Source organism: Eubalaena glacialis, chromosome 8, assembly GCF_028564815.1.
Source record: "Eubalaena glacialis isolate mEubGla1 chromosome 8, mEubGla1.1.hap2.+ XY, whole genome shotgun sequence".
Lineage (NCBI taxonomy): Eukaryota > Metazoa > Chordata > Mammalia > Artiodactyla > Balaenidae > Eubalaena > Eubalaena glacialis.
Window position 1 is genome coordinate 123,818,225 of NC_083723.1, and position 22,444 is coordinate 123,840,668.

Below are 22,444 nucleotides of genomic sequence, written 5' to 3' on the forward strand. Positions count from 1 at the left end.
CCTCCCTGGCCCCAGAACCGCCTCAGAAAGCCTGGAAGGGCCCAGGCTCGCTGGCTTTCACCAAGAGCTCCATAGTTGTGTGGTATGAACAGTTCAGAATATCACTTTCTAGTCACAATCGGGGTGGGAGCAGGGCACAGAGGGCAGACCTAGAACGCCCTCTGGATTCTCTCTCACTTAAACTGGGAGAGGCTGTCCCGAGCACAGAACTTCTGCAATCACAGAAAAACACTGTGTCCGCGTCTGCACCATCACTTCAAATGATCTAAAGTTGAAATAACCGTCTCCTCTTCCATGCAGTGTCTCTTCTTACATGGGGCTATCCTGTCAGTTATCCCTGGTCCATGAGAAGAAGCCAACATTTTGAGACTTGATGCCTCTCGGCCGGTCACTTTCCTCTTGGCTCCCTCCTCCGGTCTCCTCCCTCCTCCCCCAGGGTTTCTGTCCCAGACCTCCTGGCCCACTGGCCTCTCGGCAGGTTTGGCACACGGTGGAAGGCAGGAAGCAGTGGAGACGCCAGACGTTCTACCCCTCTGCCTCGCATGGCATCTCTGGCCAGTGGCTGCTTCTCCTCCGCGGTTCCAGCTCCTGCCAGGCAGACACACTGGTTCCACCTCCCATCTGATGGGCTCCCAACACGTCCCTCCAGCCCGAGGGGAGTAGTGGCTTCCTGCTTTTGATAATCTTTGGGTTGCCGCATCATTCCTTTTTTGGATATATTTGTTCTGTTATCTCTATGACCAAGTCTCTTTGCTAAATGCCTGGGAGAACAGAAACCTCTAGATCTTTTCTCATTCATACCCAAGAACACGGATGACCTTCCTCCTGGGCCCTTAGCTCGAAGCGGCCAAGGCCTACACCTCTCCACGTCTCTAGTGAGTGGTCCTTTTGTCCCCAATCTCTGCCAGATGCCCACCTCCCAGAGGCAGCCCCCCGTCCCCAGCTCCTACCCCATGCTACACGTCACACTCCTTCCCACCCCAAGCCATGGCTAATTTTCTTTTCCAGGAGGCCCTCCCCTCCCCTCTCCCCTTATTTAGACCCTACAATCACCCAAGACTTCCTTGCCCTTATCAGACAACAGTACTTTCCCTTTCCCATCCCCTGCAGTGTGGACTATTTGTTTCACTCCTGATCCCCACCCAACCTACTTTCCGCTTTTATTTAACTGTTTTATCTGAGTCCTATTCTGTTCCCAGTAAGACTGTAAGCCCTAGAGGGCAGAGACACCACCTTACATTTTATTCCTCAGCACTTAGAACAATACTCTGTTAAGCTTACATCTAATAAAATAACCATCAGAGGAACAAGGAGAAGAGTCATAGTATGTTCTCTGCATGATGAACACATCTTCTTTCTTCCCAAAGGTAGCAACTGTTATGGTTGGATGGTGTCCCCTAAAAAGCTACACTGAGCTCCTGACCACTGATACCTGTGAATGCGACCTTATTTGGAAATCAGGTCTTTGCAGAGGTCATCAAGAAGTGGTCGTACTGAGTTAGGTTGGGCCCTCATCCAACACGACTGGTGTTCTCATAAGAGTTTAAAGCTGGACGCAAACAGAGACAGAGGGAAGACAGCCATGTGAAGATGGAAGTGGAGACTGGAGTGACGCTGCCACAACCCAAGAAAATCCTGGGGCTACCGGAAGCTGGGAGAGGCCAGGAAATATCCTCCTCCCCCTCAGAGATTGCAGAGGGAACGTGGTCCTGCCGAAACCTTCATTGCAGCCTTCCAGCCTCCAGAACCGTGAGACAATAGCCTCCTGTTGTTTTGTTTTAAGCCCCCCAGTTTGTGCCCTTTTGTTACGGCAGCCGCAGGAAACTAATACCACAGCTGAATAAAATAGTTACATCCATATGGATAGACTCTAGCGATACGGTCCTCGTATCCTTGCTGGGCACAGGAATGATACCGAGTGTCTGTGGTAGCCAACATGAACTAGGAGGCAGTGATGGTGGTCCCCACACGTAGGGCCCACGGTGTTGAAATGCAGAGTGTTTAAGCGCTGGTGCTAAGCCAGCTTCTTCCATCCATACCCACGAGTCCCAATCCTCCGAAGGATGCAAAGACACCTGTTTCACCATCCCACTCTGCTTTGAAAGGTTCACCTTTCCAAGAATGCTTCCCAAGTCAAATGACGTCAGACTTTAAATCTTTAAAATCTAGAATAAAATTTCTATAAAAAACAATGTTTTGGCTTTGCCTATGACTTTTTACTTTAGTATCCCAATCAAGATAAATTCAAAGAAAGCTTTTAATGACTGATTTTTAAAAAGAAGCTAAGAGAGCAGAAAGCTTTTTCTGATCAGGTTCCAGATGTTACCATTCGTTTGGTTTCCATTTGCCTACTGTGCCCTCGTCATTTTTTTCTCAGTTTGTGATTCATGATAAAATGTACCAAAAATGTCAGTCAGGAGTGCACAGCTTTAGCTTCAGCTGTATACAGACTCTGCCCTCCCTCCCATACCTGGCGGCCCGGCCCCCAGGAGAAGGCCCAGACTTACAGATTTGGAGGGAGAATGGTGTGTTGGCGATGCTGACGGAGGCCTGGCTGAACTCTGGAAGGAGGACGGGCAGAACCTCTGGCCTGTGTCCGGAGGGGAAGAGGAGGCATAGATGCGATTTTCCAGTCGCTCAGGCTCATGCTTATAGGATTCGAGAGGAAACGTGTGCTGCTTGGCCACTTGGGTGGGTGTTGATGGAGAGGAAGAGAGGCCTGAAGTTGAGGAGGAAACCACACAGGGCCGTTAGAAAACTGGCTGACACAGGGAAAGGGGCTTCCATCTACAAGGGCCAAAAATCTCAAATGGCAGGAATATAAAAGATTAAATTCTGAATACTGGGGACAAGCTAGTAGACAATGACTTCTAATCCCTTAGAATCAGCTGTGCCCAGAAATCCCCTCGTCATCCGACTTGAGTCGTGGGCAGAGTCCCCTTGCTGTGAAGGGGCCGCTCCAACAGTTCAGAAGCTGTCGGGGTGAAAGACTTCTTACACACACACTTCGGATGCTATTTTCCGCCACTGAGTCCGAGACCATTGGATCTCCCCTCCTCCCCTACAAAGCATGGTGCCAAGAGCACACGGAGTGGAACCCATATTACTCGAGATGAGACATGAGGAAGTTCATGAAGTATTCAGCAGAGACAAAGGTCAGGGCTGCAGAAGTCACCTGACAACATACACCGAGGACCAGACGAGACACGCTGTTATTGTCAAAATGTGCCACGTGAAGATGGTCACTGTGAGTGTGCAGTAGTGAGAATCACCATGAAGATGAACGCTGGGGGCGGCTTTGGGAAGGAAGAGGCCTTGCAGAGTGAAGACTTAGATGAATAGGTAGGAACCAGGAGGAAGCGGGTGGGGAGCGGTGACCAAGGACCTGCGAGGAGGCTGGGGACAGGAATCTGCCAGAGTGAGAGGCCGTCCACTTCGACAGGGTTGGTACAATCCCGGGGGCCTATCTCACTCACACCTAGCTGATTACACCATAAGACCATTGTTACGAGCTGAATGGTGTTCCCCCACCCCCAGAGAGATATGTTAAAGTCTTAACCTCCGGTACCTATGAATGTGACCGTATTTGGAAATAAGGTCTTTGCAGATGGACTCAAGCTGAGATTACACTGGAGTAGTTTGGGCTCTTAACCCTATGTGTAGTGTCCTTATAAGAGGAGAAGACACAGACACACACACACACACACACACACACACACACTGACACACACACACACACACAGAGGAGAAGGCCATGTGATGACAGAGGCAGAGATCAGAGTGACGCCTCTATGAGTCAAGGAACACCAAGCGCTGCTGGCGTCCATCAGAAGCTAGAAGACAGGAGGAAGGTGATCAAAAGGTACAAATTTCCAGTTATAAGATAAATAAGTACCAGGGATGTCATGTACAAAATGACGACTGTAGTCAACACTGCTGTATGATATACAGGACAGTTGTTAAGAAAGTAAATCTTGAGCTCTCGTCACAAGGAGAAAAGTTCTTTTCCTTTTTCTTTTCTTTTTATTGTTTCTATAGAGATGAGGGATGTTAGCCGACCCACTGTGATCATCATTTCACAATGCACGCAAATCAAAGTATCATGCTGTATGCCTTAAACGTATACAGAGATGCGTATCAATTATTTCTCAACAAAACTGGAAGAAGGCAAAAAGAAGCTAGAAGAGGCAAGGAGGGATTCTATCCAGAGTCTCAGAGAGAGCGTGGCCCTGCTGACACCTTGGTTTCAGACTTCCAGCCTCTGGAACCGTGAGAGAAAAAACTTCTGTCGTTTAATGCCACCCAGTTTGTGGTACTTTGTTACGGCAGCTCTAGGAAATGAATACAATAATGTTGCCTGATATTGATTTGTTTTCTAAGATCAGACTCTGGATTTGAGTCTGATCTCTCACATTTATAGGTAACTGAATAAAATTTTTATTTTAAATTGGTTATTTAAAATATTTAATCATGCAAGCCGAAGCAAAGACATCAGTAGACATGGTCCAAGGGCCATCCTCTCGCTCCTTCTAACCTTGACAAAGACTGGTCAGCCTACGAGCCACCAGCCTGGGGCTTTTCTCTGTGCCGCTCTGTGCCACGTCCAGACTCCTCTCAGGCCATCGCTGTGCACACATGTTCGCTCTTCTGCTTCCATCCTCACCCCCCAGAGCGGCCGCCTAACTCATCCCATCTCCCTCCTGCTGACTCTGCGGCCCTATGAGCCTCCCACCCCTGAACTCAGCACATTTTGTCTGTACTGAGCGCTACCAGTGAACAATGAGCTGCTTCACACCAAACCAAATGTAAAGTATGGAATTCTCTTCCCGCTACCCGCCCCTCCCCCCCACCCCCAAATGCATCATCGGCCCATCGCCAGTCCTGGGCGAGGGGCAGGTGCTTGGTCAATGCCAGCCCACGACAGGCAGAGAAAGAGAAGGGGGCAGGGCCAAGGCTCAAGCTCAGTTGGAATCTTCCCTCCCATATTTCCCAGGCAGAAGCATTGGGAGAGTAACCAGGTAAAGGAGGAGTGCCATTTTCCAGGGACCCCTTATCCCACGGAACCACGCCAAGTGGGGATCCCTGCCGCCCGGGCCCCAGGCTGACCTGGGAGGAGCTCCAGGTGAAAGCAGGAGGTAGAATGCTATCACCACGGTTTTGAAGGTCTCCAGACTTACGACGTGAAAGGCCCCTAAGAGCAAAGGCCCCTAAGTTTCCAAAACTTTTTGGAAAAAAGTTTACCCCAAAGGTCTTGAGAAGCAAGGCCCGTTTGGAGATGGGGCTGGGGGAGTGAGGAGGGGAGGACGGAGACTGGGGACCCCGAGCAGCTGGAGATCTGATGGTCCAGCAGCTCTGCAGGGGGAGATGCAGGTGCTCTGGCGGGCAGGCCAGGCTGTGGGTGATACCCACGAAGCAGGAAGAGTGAGGCCACGGGCCAGGCTGGGGCGGGCCCGAGCCTCTCAGGGGGCCGTGCTGGATGGGAGAAGGAAGCCCTCGGGCTGCTTTGCTTGTGGACGGGCACCTCGCGGGCCTCAGGCCCCAGGGGTGGTGGCGTGGCCTTCACTGGCTCCCGTGACAGCCCGCGCAGGTGCCACGGCCCAGCGGGAAATGTCACGGTCCCTGCTCCCAACTCTCGCCTGGGCCACTGGACACAGAGGCCCTTCCTGTGCTTTCTTTGGGGTGTTCCCTGCATTCCGGGGTTTGTGCTGGAGACCGAACAGAGGGGGAAACAGAGCAGGACTGGGTGGGGGCCTTTTAGGCTCAAAAGCCTGTGCCACTGACCACATCCTGACAACCCGCAGGGACCCCTCAGGCGGAGCCCCTCGGGGGCCTGAGTTCTTCACATAAAGGACAAGCAGCCCCAGTGATCTCCGCACCCTCAGCCAGCAGCAAGAAGCACCAGGGTGGACCCTACTCTGTCTCGCAGGGCTCAGTCTAGACCCGTCCCCATCTGGCGGCGACCCCGCTCCAGGCCCGCGGGGGAATTTTCCGAGGCCAGAGGAAATCAGTGCTTCTGAGGGGTCATTTCGGCAGCATCTCTCACGACTACAAACACAAGTTCTTCTCCAGCCATTCTGCTACTGGGCATTCGGGCCGCAGACGTATTTGTGTCAGCACTAACCAGACAGTGTCTGGGGTCATCCACCTCCCTGGTGCTTCAAAGCAGAGCCTGAGACACAGATGCTCATCAGTAGGAAGAGGTTACATACATCACTGCACGTCCACAGCCTTCTTCCCTATGGAACGCGGAAAGCCCCACTGTCCTTCTCATCTCCCAGATAGAGGAGTAAGTGAAGAAAGCAAATCGCAGAGCCGTCTGCATAGAAGGATCCATTTAGAGTTTCACAGACGGGAAAGAACCTGTACACCTGCATCCCACTGTCTGCATTCGCCCAGAGTGTCTGGGAGGATCTGGAAACACGGGCTGCATCTGGTGATGGGAACGACCAGCAGGGAGGAGGACCATCGTGGGCCCTTTGCTACTTTTCAATATGATGTATGATATCATATGAATGATGTATTTGTTATTCAGAAAATCACTTTTTTCAGCCACTGTTCTGCTGTTGAGGCAAGAGGCCGGCTAACACGGTCTGGAAGTGCCTGCACCCTGATCCTGGCGCCCAGCCGGCTCCGACCAGACAGAGGACAGGGCCTGCTCCCCGCCAGGCTCTCCCCCTCAACTCTCCCCATTTCCCCTTCTCTATGGAGGATGCTGTCCCACTTAGGACAGTCTTCAGGATGAAGCCCAGTGGCCATTGTGGGGGGACTTTCAGAGCTGGTGGAACTCCTGGCTAGTTCTTGTGACAGAATGTTAGTTTCTCAAGTGCGAAGAATTAAAGAGACTGTGACGAAGCAGCTTGCTACCTAAGAGGGCTCCTTAAATCCCAGACGGCAGCTTCTGTGTCCCCCGGCACTCATCCCACACGAGCACCAGGACGATCCTGACTCGTTCCCCACAGAGGGCAAGAGGGACGGCAGAGCACGCGCCCTAGACACACACAGCCTCGGGGAGCTGCCCAGGATGAGGAGAAGATGCCGGGCTTTCCAGCCGGTGGTGGAAACAGTCTGTTTCTGGTGGAACCAAATGGAACTCCACGCCCCTCAAGGAAGCTCCTCTCATGGAAATCTTTCCAAGTTCAAGAGATGCATCCACCTTTCCACCTGGCCTCCTGCTTCCTCTCTCCTCCCTTCCCAGCGCAGGTGATTCCTGCTGGGAAACAGGATGGTACCCTGGACTATGGTGGGGGGGGGAGGGGGAGGAGGGGACAGGTAAAATGCTGTGTGGATTAGGAACGTGTGTAGCTTCGGGTACGGGGAAAGAACTTTCCTAGAACCAAAAACTCGCCCCCTCTTTGCACTGAAACCTGAAACATCTCTAAGAGGGTGGAGTCTTACGATACCATCTTACTGGTTACAAAGCGCTGGGACACACTCTTGCTCTGTTTGCTCCTAGCAGCTCCCACCCCCTGGCCCCGAGAGAGAAAGGGGGCAGGTTTATGACCCCACTTCACAGGTGAAGAAACTGGGGCTTAGAAAAATTACAGATCCATTCACTTTAGTGAGTGAATGGCAGAGGTCACAGCCAGATCCAAATTCTAGACTGTTTTTGCCGTGATTAAACTGGAATATCGCCCAGAGAAAGAACACAAAGACTTAGAATCACACTTCGGGTGCGCGAATCACCCTTCCAGAAAGTGTGGTTTCACAGGCCAAGAGGAGGGAAGCATGGGTGCCTGGAGGGACGTTGGTGTTGCTGAAGGACGGGAGGGGATGCAGGAGGGAGAGGGGGCCTCCCCGTGGTGGCGGGGCAGCGTTGGCGGGGCGAGGATGGGTGCCTTCAAAGATGTTTTCTCTTCCGTGCCAGCCAGAAAGAGTAGAGACATTTTCATCAGAGAGGGGACCTGTCTCACACTTATGCCACTTTACCAGTGGGGGGAAAACTGTCTTATGAAAGGAAAGGGGGCCAGGTAAGCACGATATACCGAAATCTTTTTTCTTTTTTTGAATATTGGTGTCACAATAAAGGGAAAAATGGGGCAATGCTGACACAATCCTCCATTACTTTTAACCTACTTTTTTGTTTGTTTGTTTGTTTTTTATTCATTTATTTTTGGCTGCATTGGGTCTTCGTTGCTGCACACGGGCTTTCTCTAGTTGCGGTGAGTGGGGGCTACTCTTCGTTGCGGTGCACGGGCTTCTCATTGCGGTGGCTTCTCTTGTTGTGGAGCACGGGCTCTAGGTGCCCTGGCTTCAGTAGTTGTGGCACACAGGCTCAGTAGTTGTGGTGCACAGGCTTAGTTGCTCTGCGGCATGTGGGATCTTCCTGGACCAGGGCTTGAACCCGTGTCCTCTGCATTGGCAGGTGGATTCTTAACCACTGCGTCACCAGGGAAGTCCCCCCATTCCTTTTAAAGAGACCAATTTCTTTCTTTTTGGTTTTGTTTTGTTCCTTTTTTTTTTTTTTTGACTTAAAACAACAATAAATGTTTATTAATTCACACAGTTTCAGTGTGTCAGGAATTTGGGAGCAGCTTAGTTGGATGGTTTGGGATTGGAGTCTTTCATGAGGCTGCAGTCAAGGCTACAGTCCCCATTTATTTCCTAACTGTAGGATAAACTCCCAAACTCAGTCTCTCAGGAGAACCATGTGTCCGATTGGCCAGCTGCTATGGGCCAGGTCAAGATGCAGCAGACAAGTCCCACCTTTCAGTCTGGCTGGAGGAAATGGGACAAAAGCAAAACCAGCACCAACACCACCAGCAGCACTCAATGAGCGCCAAGAGTGAAATGCCTGTAAGGCCAAAACCGGGGGCGCGCGGAGAAGGGGCTGGAGGGGCGGGAACGTCCCACGGACACACCCGGAAGAGCTGGGCCTCAACTCTGGAGAATGAAAAGGGTCTACGTCTGATTAAAACAACTTTCCCATGGGCCCAGACAGCACGGAGCTGTGGCAACAAGACCAAGAAGGACAGAGAGGTTCCCCTGTCTTGTTCTTCCGAGAAGGCTCTCCCTCCTTCCCCTGCTCCTTGACGTCTTTGTTAGCACTGCTGTCAGCCTCTGAGAGTGAACAATGCCTCCGAGTCTCCTGAGGCTGCAGCCAGGGCCCGTGAATAGGCTCAGTGAGTGAACAGAAACGACTCCTGGCAGCCACACCAGACACCAGGCCAGTGGCTCCAGACACCAGGGAGCCATGAGCTGGTGACTTCACAGGGCCAGGCTGTGCTGGCGTGGGCTACGTCTGGAGAGAAGGGGAGAAAGGAGAACAGCGGTGCCACTGGAAGAAAGCGAACAGGGGCCAGCAGAGGGATGCAGAGGACAGGCCTGCATTTCAGGAGCCTCAAGATCCAGGCCTAGTCTCACCACTAACTAGCCAACCCCGTTTTGTAAAAATAAACCAGGTAGACAAGATGGCCGTGTGGTGTGCACCTGCATGTGCTCTCCCCCGCACCTCTTCCCTGGGCAGCACCAGCCTTTTTCATGCATGTTAGCACTTGGCTAACAAGGCTAACAAGGCTGGGTCTGAAATACCGAGGAAGAAAAAACCAAAATGAAAAAATTCATTTTCCAAGCACCTAAACCCAAGAACTGCTGTTTCTTGTAACAGCGGTTTAAACAGAGATGCTAACAGCAAGTGGATCTTGTCGCCTTTGGGGGGCTGCAGCTGTGCCCCTCAAAGTGAATTTGGAGGTTCTACACACTTGCTAGCCAGTACCTGCTGGGACCAGATGCTGTGGCCACTCGTTCCCCAAGTGCCCCCCTCCTGATCCCTGCAGACCAAGACATGGGCTCCCGGCACCGTGCCTGGGCCCACTCGATCCAGATCATGAAGGTGGAGGAGATCGCAGCCAGCAAGTGCCACCGACCAGCAGTCAAGCAGTTCCACGACTCCAGGATCAAATTCCCACTGCCCCACCGGGTCCTCCGTCGCCAGCACAAGCCAGGCTTCACCACCAAGAGGCCCAACACCTTCTTTTAGATCCAGGGCCTCCCCGTCCTCAGGTCTGCCCAAATAAAACTCACTGGGAAAATCGGGTGCTCAGAAAAAAAAAAAAAAAGAAAAAGAAAAAATTCATTTTGTTCCTGATCTTAAACGTCCTTGCTGACCATTGTTCCAAGAGCACGGAGTGAGAAGAACAAATTTTCAATTTACACTGGATGGGGGTTTGCTTACATGCAGCTTTTAAAACAACTAACTACGCATCACAGAGATGGGGGGGTGGGTATTGTTCCTAACTTTGGAGGGATGGTGATGAGGGTCATGGGAGGATGGTGATACAGACAGCGTGTGTCAGACAAAATGCCCCAGCCAGGGAGAGGCAGGGACCCCTGCTGCTAAGGGACCATGCCACAGAGAGGGATATTAGGAGGGACAGAAGGCCCCAGGCAGTAGAAGAAAGACAAGCAGGGTGTGCACATGCTGGGGTCCGGTCTGCCCTGTGGAGAGTGGTCCTCATGTAAAGGTGCACCGCTGACGTCCGTCAGACACCACTGTGTTCCCACCCAGGGCTGACGTCAGTGAGACCAAAGGTGCAGAGGCAGGTCCCCAGAGCTGGTCAGCAGATCCAATTCTAGGGTCACAAGCACCCTGAGGCCTCACCAGCCTCGGTCCAAGCATCCATTACTCAGGCCCAGAGAGGATGGGGCGAGGACAAGGAGTGGCTGGCCTGAGCCAGGCCCTGTCCAGGAGGAAGGTCTGCAACACTCCAGACACGCCATCACGGTACAGGTGGAGGCACCCGCGGATGCGCCCCTGTGCCTCTTTGTGAATTCCCAGACCACAGGCTCACCACTGTGTCCACCAAGCACGCCGAATGATGCATGCTGCCTGATGGGGTGAGATTTAGCCTGGAGCTGCCAACTGACTCAGCAGGGCAGGACAGCCAAGGCGGTGGGGGGGGGGAATAACCTGAGGTGGGAACTCTGGAAGGAAAGGAAATCTCCGCCTCGTTCCTCCCTGCGGTGTCTTTCAGAGTAACCTACGGGAGCCTGGGAACTACAAAGGCAATGTGAGTTAAGTGTCTAAATAGGAAGCTGCATCATCAGGAAATTTGGGCCCAAACCTGAGACCCTGGTGAATCCTGGGCACAGGCTTGACCTGAGGTCTGAGGCTCAATGCTAGATTTCTAGGTCCTTCTTGATTTTAAGGAACCACCCATGTCCGGTGGCAGCTGGACTTTCGGGGGCTTGAACTCTACTCGAGGGGAAACTAGACTTCTCCAGCCTCTGTGGGCTGGGGTCTCCCTGGGTGCCAACAGAAGCAGGCACTCTCCTTTGCTCAGGAGGACGGTTGGACCATCCACCCCCGGCACGGCTCGTGTGTGGCCTGGGTCTGTCCCAGCCCAGTGGTGGTCTGCTCTGAGGCTCTGGGCAGAGTACCCCTGAAGAGTCCCCATAACTTTTCCACTGAACTTTGGATAACTTTCTGCCTCCGTTTCCCATGGGAAGGCTTTGCTCAAGACCCTTGGTCTGGGCAGTCCCCCGTCTCCATCCCTGGAGTCTGACCCAACACGCTGGGCAGGACGTCTGAGTCATCCGGTCAGCTGAGAGGCTCTCAGCCCACAGTTCTCAAACCCGGCTGAGCAGGGTCACCGGGCAGCTCGGAGAATACAGTCTCAGGTCCTAAGGATTCTGTTGAGTGGGTCTGAGGTAGAGCCTGGGAACCTGCATTTCTGAAGTTCCCCAGGTGATACAGGTGGCCAGACAAGTTTGGAACCATTCATTCAATCCAACCTCCTCATTTTACAGATAAGAGACTTCTAAAGTAACTCTAGTTCCCATTCTTCGTGGCCCGTGGAATGAGGCCTCAGCCCTCTCTCTCTCACAGCTCCCTTCTTTGAGAGCAAATTCTCTTCTTTTTGAGTTCCAAGCCCCCTGCCTGGCCTCTGATGGAAACTACTCTTCCTGCAGCCCATGACAGTCTCACGCAGAGACTCCCTTGAATTACGTCTCGTCCCAAGGGCCCCGCTCCTTTCTAGCTGGCTGCTTTGAGACCTTGCTCCGAATGTTCCAGAATCACCCATTTCCTAAAAGATGCTCTCCTGGTGTCCTCTCCACCCCGTCCACTCCACCAGGGCCCCTCTCTCAGGGGTAGAGATTTTGGACTCTTCTCCAGAAATGGGCCTGGATAACTTTATATCCAATGACTTTGGCTCTGGCCATACTTGAGCTTACTCTCAATTCATATATTAATTTGGAATAAGGTTTGGGGCTGCAAGTTTTGCTTATAGACTCTAAGAGTCTGTTTTACAATCTTTTATAATTGAAACTATCCAAAATCTGTTGGAGACAGAAGTCAATTTGGAGTCAGTCAAAGCATGATGGTAACGTGGTAGGTGAAAAATTCTTTCTTCTAAGAAAACAAACTCTTTTAGGACGTTTTCTAAGGTTGTTATTCTCCTAGAAGGAATGCAGGAAAAGCTGCAGTTTTACAGGGCTTTGTATACCCAACAGCATTCTGGACCTAGTTATTAAGTAGTTGGCTCTAGCGTGTCGATTTTTGCATGGGCAAATCGGCAAAAGAAAACGAAACAGAAACAGTGGTGGGGGGAATGTCGTGGGCATTCACAGCGGTAACTTTGGATCAGTTCCAGCAGTCTGGTCCAGCCTCTGGTGTCTGCCTGGCCTTTAGAAGAGCTGTGCCCTTTTCATGCTCCTCTGGAGGCCTGAGTTCTGCTTCGTGGCCCCCAAATGTAACACTAGTTACTTCACTACAGCAAAAGATAAGAGCATATGTGCCTTTTGATGTGGAAACTCAAAGGCAATCCTCCGCAAAGGGACGAGAAAAAAAAAAAAAAAAACCTTCAGTGGCTTTGTAAGAGGGAGAGATTCTAGAACAATCGGTTCCCATATAAAGCAGTTTCTAAAAAACAATTTGCTAAGGATTCGACAATGTAAGGGAAATAGCTACGCCAGTGCCCTCTGATGATGGTCTCTGTGGAATCACAAAAGTAAGAGGCATCCTCTGGTGCCACACAGATTAATTCAGCCGAATGTGACAGAGTCAGGGTGGCTCCCACCAAGTGAATCGGAGCGGTGGAAACGGTGGTGGGTGACCTTAGTGGACAAATGTTTCATGACCTCATTTTACAGTGGAGGAAACGCAGGCCCTGGGAGGTGATGTGTCAGGCCCATGGGCAACGGCTAGGACGGAAGCTGGACCATGCACGGCAATGACACGGGTCTTCAGACCCCCAGGCGGGCACCTTCCCTGAGCTCTGAGAGGGTTCAGACTCCGACTCACCAGCATGAGTGTCAGGGCAGGAGACCGTCTGTGTAGGTGAGAGGAAAGAGCGCATGTTCCCATGGGGGCACGGCAGGTGCGTGGGCTCAGAGCTGGGAGGGTGGCACTCGGGGTACCCACCCCACTGCCTGCAGGCTCCTCTCCCCGTGCCCGCCAGCCACCCCAAATACGCCCACAGGCTGCAGTGTGGAGGGGGTAGTGGCCAGCCCTGACTCAGACATGCTGGGTTTGGGAGAGGGGGAGGAGAGTCTGCCCTCGTCAGTGTGGTGACTGTCATTTCCTGAGAGCACATAAGGGAAGGACACTAACTCAGCAGGAGGCCGTGGAGTTTCATACTCGCTGCTGGTGCCGAGGTGCCCGGGGGCAGGGGAAAGGCTTTCTGACACTGGCCACAGGTGGGGCCCGAATATTTCTGGGCAGGAGCCCTCCTCGTGGCCTGCGCTGCTCAGATGTGCCCTTAGGTCAGGACTAGCTTCTATGCAAGTTCAGACAAGTCTTTCTGACCTTGATCTCTCTGAGATGCCTGTTTGTAACACAGCATCGTCCAGGCAAATTGTCCTGGCAAAGCCAGCCTGCTGGTACTCGCTGTGGTGTGAATCGGTGGATCTGGTTTGAGGGTACACTTGGAATTGGCCCTGCTGAGATGGGACTACAGTTCTGTACAGGGAGGGGCAAGACCGGGCCTCTTCAAGAGTCAGCAGAGCCTCTGCCTGAAAAGGGGCTCTGAGCCGGGCCTCCCCTCTCTGTGCCTGACCAGGGGCTCTGAGCCGGGCCTCCCCTCTCTGTGCCTGGGACACCAACCCTCCGTGGCTTTCCCTGCTCTGTCTCCAGCCCCTCTTGGAATTCCTGGTTGTTCACTGCCCATCACCTGTTTATTATTCCAGCTGACAGGGAAACCTGCCACTCGGAAGCTCCCAGGGCGGACTTTTTAAAATCTGAAATTGTACCTTGAGTTATTCCTACACTCTCTGCAATTTGTGTGTTGGAACCACTCAGAACCCTTGATGCTAGCTGCCCTGGCACGGACTGCGGGCGCCCCTGGCTCGTGGAGTGCGGTCCCGCCCGCCGTGCTCGGTGGCCCCCCTTTGGGTGGCTTCTGGGCTGGGCTGTTTAGCCTCCCCACTTCTCCATGCTGGACTCAGTATGCGGGAGGAGGGGCCGTGGGGATCTAGGAAGGGCTCCGAGCCCCCGTCCCCTCCCCGCGGTGTGTGCGGTCATTTCCAGATGTGCAGCCCCCAAGGCGTCTGGAACGCACCTCCCTACCAGGCACGATGGCCTGTGGGCCCGGGAGCCGTTTGCAAACCACCACTTTGGAAAGCCTCGTTCTGCCCAGCAGGCGGAGGAGGCTGAGGCCTGGAGCCGGGGAGCCGGTTTGTGGGTGAGTGTGATGCCCGGCTCTGGCCTCCCACTGGGCGCCCAGCAGGCCAGGTGGCTGCCGGCCAGAGCGGGCATCCCTCCCCTCCCCTCCCCTCCGTGGGGTGCTGGCGGCGGCCGCTGCCACGGGACTCCAACGAGGGCTCTCCTATGGCTCTGTTGACTCAACACATCACCTGACACCACTCGCCAGGCCTTCTGGGTGTGAGGAGCCGGTGAGATGGGTGGCGGGTATGTGTGAGACCAGAGTGGCCTCCAGCAGGGCGGGCATCCAGGCCGAGCCTCTGCCACCGGTGCTGTTTCTATGGGGCTGGTCTGAGCTCCCAGCTCTCCTCATCCGCCTCACGGACAGAGGGGCTGAGAGCACCCCCCAACCTCCAGGGATGAGTGGGTAGACTCTCCACGGAGGAGGAAGAGGGGAGGAAAGAAAGCTGCTGACAGAAGGGAACCAAGCATCTCAGGATGGAAACACACGTCCTGGCTGCGTCCTTCTAAAGACAACCCAGAACCTCAAACAACAGCAACACAAGAACAGCTCTGGGAGTTCAGGACATTCTAAAAGATCACAGCATCATTCCTGCACTTTCCCTGGTAACAAATCCACCAGAGGGAACTGGAAAAGGGACCGTCTTTCCGGGAAGCCTAGAATTCCTCACCTTCCCGAGGCCGACCTACAATAACCACCACCCTCAGAGCTTGTTTCACGGATGGGGAGAAGGCAGCCCCTATGTGCAGGTCCCCTTCCAAGTACCTCACCTGCTCGATCAATCTCTTTGATGCCCCAGGCTCCCCTTTCTCCAGGTCATTTTTACCTGAAAGGCGCCATCCCTGTGAATCGTGGCCAACCGGCTCAAGGCTGGCAGGAGAGCAGTTACTACACACGCCACGAGGAGGGGGCCACAGAGGGTGCAGGGAAGAGAAGCAAGCGCAGGGCCGGGTCCCCGGCCTCAGTGGTACCCAGTTAGCACGCTCTGCCTCCACGTCATCTTCTCTCTGGCTTTCTAGAATCGGTGTGTGAGAACTGAGATTCACATGCTGTGCTTGGGGAAGCGGGTTTTCCCCCACTGATCTTCTGATTCAGTCCACAGCTTCAGCATCTACTGCTGGCTAAGTTCCTCTTTTGTAAAGCCTTCACTGGTTTCTGGTGTTTTTTATTCTTCCTTTTTATGTACCGTGCACCTTCTGACATTATGAAGTTACAGTATGCTGTCGTTACATCTTTACAGACCTCGTCTCCTCCACTGAGTGTGAGCGGTAATGAGTCTTATTTATCACCGTGCCCCCTGCGTGCATGGTGCCTGGCACGCAGACCCTCCTCAGTAAATATTCGCAGGACTTAACATGGCACCCCCTTTGTTCAACAAACTGCTCAACAAAAGCACAGTCCATAAAAGAACAAATGAATAAATCGGATTCATCAAAATTTAAAACTTAAGCTCTTTAAAAGACACTGTTAAAGAAAGGAAAAAAGACAAGTGACAGGGAGAAAAATAGTTGCAAAACCCATATGTGATAAAGGACTTGTATCCGGAATATATAAACAACTCTCAAAACTCCATAATAAGAGAACAAATAATTCAATTAAAAAGAAAAGTGGACAGAAGATTAAATAGATACTTCACCAAAGAGGATATACAGATGGCAGGCACACTAAAAGATACTCAACATCATTAATCATCAGGAATCTGCACATTAAAACTGCAATGAGCTACCCCTACAAACCTCTTAGACTAGCTGAAAATGTTTTTAAAAACTGACCATACTTAGTGCTAGGGAGGATGTGGAGTAACAGGAACCCTCACACACTGCTGGTAGGAACGCAAAACGGTGCAGCCAGTTTGGGAAGTAGTTTGACAGTTTCCTATGAAGTTAAACATACATTTACCATATCACCTGGCAATACCACTCATAAGAGAAATGAAAACTCTTATTCACACAAAAGCCTCATGCAAACGTTTATAGCGGCTTTATTCATAGTTCGAAAATGGAAACCACCCAAATGTCCTTCAACTGGTGAATTAATAAACAAACTGGTACATCCATACCATGGAACGCTACTCAGTAATAACAAGGAAAGAACCACTGATACGTGCAACAACGTGGGTGATTCACAGATGCGTTTTGCTAACTGAAAGAAGCCAGACCCAAAAGGCTATATACTGGATTTTTTCATTTATATGACATTCTGGAAAAAGCAAAATTATAGGGGAGGGAAAAATTATAGGCTGCCAGGGGTTGAGAATGGAGCAGGGGAGAAGTTGACTGTAAAGGGGCCTGAGGGAATATTTGGGGGTGATGGAATTGTTCCCTGTCTTGATGGTGGTGGTGATTATACAATTACATACGTTTCTCAAAACTCACAGAGCTGTACACTAAAAAGGGTGAATTTTACTGTGTGTAAACTCTACATCCATAAACCCGATCGTTCATGAAAGTTCTCTAACATGAGTTTGACAGGCTGTCTGTGTGGTCCAGGCTAATGGGGCGGGGGGCACCGGGTACCAACTCCTGTGGACCTTGAAGGATGCAGGGTGGGCTCTGAGGGATAGTCCTAAGCTTTCCAACAGAAGCACCACCTTGGCCCAAGACCTGCTCGATTAAAAATAGCAGCTGGAAACCCCTCCCTCTGGCCTGAAGGTCATCTCAGGAGACAGGCTGGAGCCAGTCCTGCTGAGCAGGGGAAAGAGTGAGGTGTTGGCTCTGGAGCACCCTGCGTGCCAGCCTGCGCCCTACAGGCTGCCGGGAAGGCAGGGCAGTGGGAGAGAACTGGAAGGTCAGAGCCGGCAGGAGAGGCAGGCCTCACATTCCACGCCTCGCCCAGGGCAGCACTGTGGCCCCAACAAGGGACGTCTTCTTTGCGGGGCTCCCGGTAGGACTGAGCTCCCAGAAAAGCCCAGGGCCAGTGCAGGAGGCCCCGGGGCTCTTCTCCTAGGGCCACACGGGGGTTCCAGAGCAAAGACGCAAGGGCGAGGCCCTCGCCAGGTGGCTGCTGGCCCAGAGCAGCTTCTGCAGGAGTGGAAATGCGCACCTCTCCTCCCAGGCTCCCGTCTCTCCCGCGAGCCCCCCTTTGCCTGCTCTGTCCACACAGCCCTTCCAGGCCTGCAGAGGGTCCCGTGCATCTGCACACCTTCAGGGCTTACCTTATTATTTCTTTCTGCTTCTTATTTCTTTCTGCTTCTAAAAATTGTGGTTTGGTTTTGTTTAGAAACCTGTATGCCGAGTACATGAATACTTATGAACAGCTGACAAATACGTTAGTAGAACTTTCTGAAAAAGATAATTTGTGGATCAGAACTCTCTAACCTTTCTTAAAGTTACTTTTAATTGTGCTAAAATACACAGAACATAAAATCTACCATCTGAACCGTTTTTAAATGTTCAATGCAGTGGCATTAAATACATTTACATTGTTGTGTAACCATCACCACCACCATCCAGGCTCATAACCATTTTTTTTTTTTTTTTTAATTGGCTGCACCGAACGGCATGCGGGACCTTAGTTCCCCGACCAGAGATGGAACCTGCGCCCCCTGCAGTGGGAGTGCGGACTCTTCACCACTTTTTCATCTCCCCAAACTGAAACTGTCCCCATGAAACACTGTCTCCCTGCTCCCCTCCCCGGGCCTGACACCCACCGTCTACCTTCCATTTCTGTGGATCTGACTTCTCTAGTCCCTCATACAAGTGGGATCATCCAGTGCTTGTCCTTTCGTGCTCGTTTCTTTCACCAAGCGTAACGCTCTCAGGGTTCTTCCATGTCGTTGCAGGGGTCAGAATTTATTCCTCTTTAAGGCTGAATAAGAGTCCCGTGCGTGGCCAGACCCCGGAGTGCTTTCTTTTCAAATTCCCTCCCAGCTTTGCTATTGCTTTGTTACTGCTCTGTTTCTCCTCCTAGGTCTCCGACGGCCCTTTCCTGTGGTGGCAGCAGCCTCCTCGTAGCCCCATAGCCCGGCTTCCACGTGCCCCCTCACGCAGGATGCGAAGGGACCGGAACAGGGGGTCAGGGTGTGTGATGCACACACCGTCCCTAAAGACCCTGTGGGGACGTCCCCACTGTCCCTGCTGGTCAGAATCTGCCTGTCTTAACCCACGCGAGGGCTGTCCCTTCTTCCGGGCCCTGGGTGCGTGTGAGGCCATGGTCACAGGACCAGGAACGGGTCATCAGGCTGGCAGTGGGGGGAGGCCAGGGAGGCGCCAGACGGTCCTGGCCTCCTGCAGCCAAGCTTCCGACGTGCTAGCTGGGCAGCCCTGCCAAGGTCATGTGACATTTACATGACACCCGGTGAGGCTGCTGCGGTGACATAACCGGGGGAGGGAGGGTGGGGGGGTGTGTCCCCGGGGCACGGAGCCTGCCGCTGCGCCCAGTCCGATGGCTCCGTGCTGTGTAAATTAAAGCACTGGTCACCTGTTCTTCCATGTCGCGGCTTAACCTGCGCCCTCTGACGTGACCACGGAGTCATGAAGACCGTCCCCTTCGGTGCTCTTCTGCCTTCCTTTCCCCGAGAAACCCATTTGAGAAAACACCTACCAGCTTCCTGGGGAGGATAAGGCAGATGCCCCGGTGTGAATTACTCGAGCGACTCCCAGCGAGGACAAGCCCTTCCCAGCGGGCGTGGGGGACAGGCCGTTCTGTGGGTTCGCTCAGGCACGTGTTCACGTGGGGCTCTGAGGGCCAGCGTCGAGCTGGACGCTGTGCCGGGGACTTCGAAGGCACTGATGGGAAACACAGCCCCTGCCCTCTTTCAACTCATTCTGCAAAAACTTCAGTGCAAACTCCAGCTCTATTGCCCATAGGGCTGCTCCTGTGTAAGCTGAGCCTCAGTTTAGCCATCAGTGGAATGGACGAATCAAACTTGAACTCTTGAATGGGATACCTCCGCTGGGAACAGGCTAGCTTAGCTCCCAAAGCGTGCTGAAAGCTGTTCTCTTCATGGTGGTCGGAGCAGAAACTGCAAGCCCGGGCTCTGGCCTAGCCCTCAGCCCAGCGTGCAGACCTTCAGAGTGGGCCCACATGGGGGCTTCGGTCCGCTGGACACGGATGGAAACCACAGGCATTGCAGCCGCCAGACTCAACATAGTCGGGGGTTCATCTGGCGGAGGAGGTGGACCCCACCCTGGGCACACTCGACGCCAGCTCTTCAGGGGCCGGAGGGCGTGGGCTTGATGCCGGCACCAGGGCCCAGCCTGGCCTGCTAGAGTCCCCAGCACGCCCCTGAAAGCCCAGGAGTCTGGCCTCATATCAGGGTTTCCTCCCAGCCCCTGCCAAGGCTGCCAGGGGCTCTACAGGCCTTTGTTCTCTTTCAGTTCCCAAATTCCTCCTCCTCCACCCCCTCCGCTTCCCCTTCCCCTCCTCCCCCTCCTCCCCCTCCTCCCTCCCCCCCTCCTCCTCTTCCCCTGGCTCTTTACCATTCAGAGTGTGGCTCTGACAAGCCTCAGCCACAGCTAATGGTGCTTTCAGAGAAAACTACAGCCCGCCTGGGGCCTTCTCAATGCCACGTGTGGCAACCTGCAGTGTCGGAGAGGCAGCAGGGTCCCCCAGCGGGGCTCTGGGACAGCATGATGCCATGGGACCTTATGTGGACGTGGCCAAGTGGCTGCTCTGGTGACCTGGGCAGGTGGGGACGCAGGGGGCTTTGGGGAGACAAGGCGAGGCCTTCTTCTCTGCTGCGGTCACTGGTCTGCAGGCTGGGCCTCCTGCTGGGCATCATGCAGCGCCAAATGTCATCATTCCTCCTCTGACTCAGAACAAGCATGTCTTTTTCCTGCCTAAATACTGAAAACCATCACCCCCCCAGTTACGAAAGGTTACAAAAGGCTCCCCCTCGACCGCCCACCCATCAGCATCAAACTTTAAAAAATGCAGGGTCTTAGGTTTTAAACCCCCAGTCGGAAAAGTAGGTTCCAGATCCCGGTGCAGGCAGGGCTGGGACAAACCTCCCTCTCCTTTCAAGTCAGGGAGAAGTGAACACGGCTGGGAGGAAAGGCTGGGTGAAGGGGCAGCCAAAGGGGAAGGGAAGAGGCTGGAGCAGGCCGCTCCGGGCCGAGCTGGCTAGTCCTCTGGCCGCAGGGGGCCCGAGTGCCGCCCAGCTCGGTGCGCGGCCGCGGAGCGCCGTGAGTGGCCCATCCAGGGCAGCCTTCTTCTCCAGGCCTGCTGGAGCCCCGGCTGGCTGCCCCCTGCAGGCCCAGCCCCTCCCTCTGGCCCACTTGCTCCAGATTCTTGGTGAGAGAGAAGAAAAAGGCACCTGCCCTCGGGGAGCTGCCGGATGGAAGAGGGGCCGTGGGGCAGGCGGTCCATCACATCTGGGTCAGTGGGACCCAAACAAGTCCAGGCACTGCCCCCGCCCCCAACATCAGCAAAGCAAGGACCGGACCCAGGGGACAGGCGGGCCAAGGCAGGCGGCAGGTCCTGACGGATCAGAACCTCAGAGCCACCGAAATAGCACCAAACTGGACCCCCTCTCTGCCTAGCCTTTCCACCTCCGAGACACAAAGGCCCAGGGGCACCAGGATAGAGAAGGCGGGGTGCAAAGGGTTGAGGCGAACCCAAGCAAATTCCTGTCTCTGAGAGAGAGAAAGCCTCTGGATGTCTGGAACTTGGCCTCCCCCCTACCCGCCCCAGGCACCCAGAGATGCAGTCTGTGTCCCTGGGAAAACCCACTTCTGTGGAAGGTCCTGTAACCAGTCACACTCTAGTGCAATGACTACCAAGCTTAAATGGTAGAGTTTCAGTTAGAAGGACACAACCTCCAAGGCAGCAGCCTTCCCAGCAACCCTGAGCAGTACCCCTAAACACCCTGATGATGTTTGAGGCCACCCCTTTTTCTCTGACCTTGATCCCCTCCTCCCCCTCGGGCCGAACTGTCCCCCCTTGATAGCTGGGGTGTCAGCTGTGAAAAGCTCACCCTCGTTTTAGGAGGAGACGGCTGAGAAGCCAAATGAACAGTTACCACGAGGGCATATGGCTGCAGTGAAGACCTCTGGGCAGAGGTCCTGCCTGGTGACTAGAGAAAATCCCCCGCGAAGCTTGCTTTCCTCCCTTGGGCGAGGCTGCTGCTGGGGGAGTCCCAGCAGATCTTGGGGAGACTGGCCTGGGTGCTTATGGTCAAGGTTACGGTCTCAGCCCCCTGCTGAGAAAGAGGAGCTAGGCTTACCACGAGGAGCCTGGGGGCGCCTCAGGTGCACTGGGGTTGAGGCGGGGGAGAAACATTTCCCTTTCATTGTCCCGGCAGCCTTTAGCATGAAGGAGGCCGGTATAAAGAGCTTCCCCCTTGCCGCTGGAGATGCTTATTTTTCAGTTAAGACACGGCAAAGGGGCCTTTCAGAGTATTCCTGCTTTGAAATAGTCAATCAATGAGATGGTTAAGTATTCACCAGGCACCTACTGCACAGCGAAGTGTTTGGACGGGGATAAAAAGGCGCGAGCCAGAGAGCCTGTGCTTGGGATAATGGGACGGGCTGAGGAGACAGAAAGAAATGTACGAGCCCATTAAGCCACAGGGCAAGAATGTGATCAAGTATGCATAAATCCTTTTTGGAAAAAGAAAAGGTATTCATAAATAAATGAAAGTAAGATAAGATAAGGAGGCTGGTACACAGCAGAGCAAACACAGCAGTGCTGTAGGCGCGGTGAGGACGTGGCTCTTGGACGAGGCTGGTCTTTGCCAACGATGAGGATTAGATAAATTGGGGGGGGGGGGGAAGCAAGAGGGTGGTGGAGGGGGATAGCGGTCGGCTGCCATCATCTGTCACAAAGTACTGCCCGCAAACTGCAAAAACAGGAAGCCCCAAAAGGAGATTGCCATGCCTGCCGATAGTTTGCTGCATCCGAGA

General features: G+C 53.4%; 1 protein-coding gene and 1 non-coding gene across 3 annotated transcripts in view; one reads left to right on the plus strand and one right to left on the minus strand.

Annotated features, from left to right (window-relative positions):
- Positions 1 to 22,444, minus strand: part of PRKAG2 (protein kinase AMP-activated non-catalytic subunit gamma 2) — a 284,850-nt gene that overhangs the window by 105,553 nt on the left and 156,853 nt on the right. For both annotated transcript variants that reach the window (XM_061198961.1, XM_061198960.1), the window contains exon 4: positions 2,508 to 2,719. In XM_061198961.1, the coding sequence (XP_061054944.1) occupies positions 2,508 to 2,719 (212 nt within the window). The remainder of the gene's footprint in view (positions 1 to 2,507; positions 2,720 to 22,444) is intronic.
- LOC133097065 (small nucleolar RNA SNORA68) lies at positions 9,566 to 9,698 on the plus strand. The gene has a single exon (XR_009701941.1). It is a non-coding gene; the product is annotated as a small nucleolar RNA SNORA68 (small nucleolar RNA).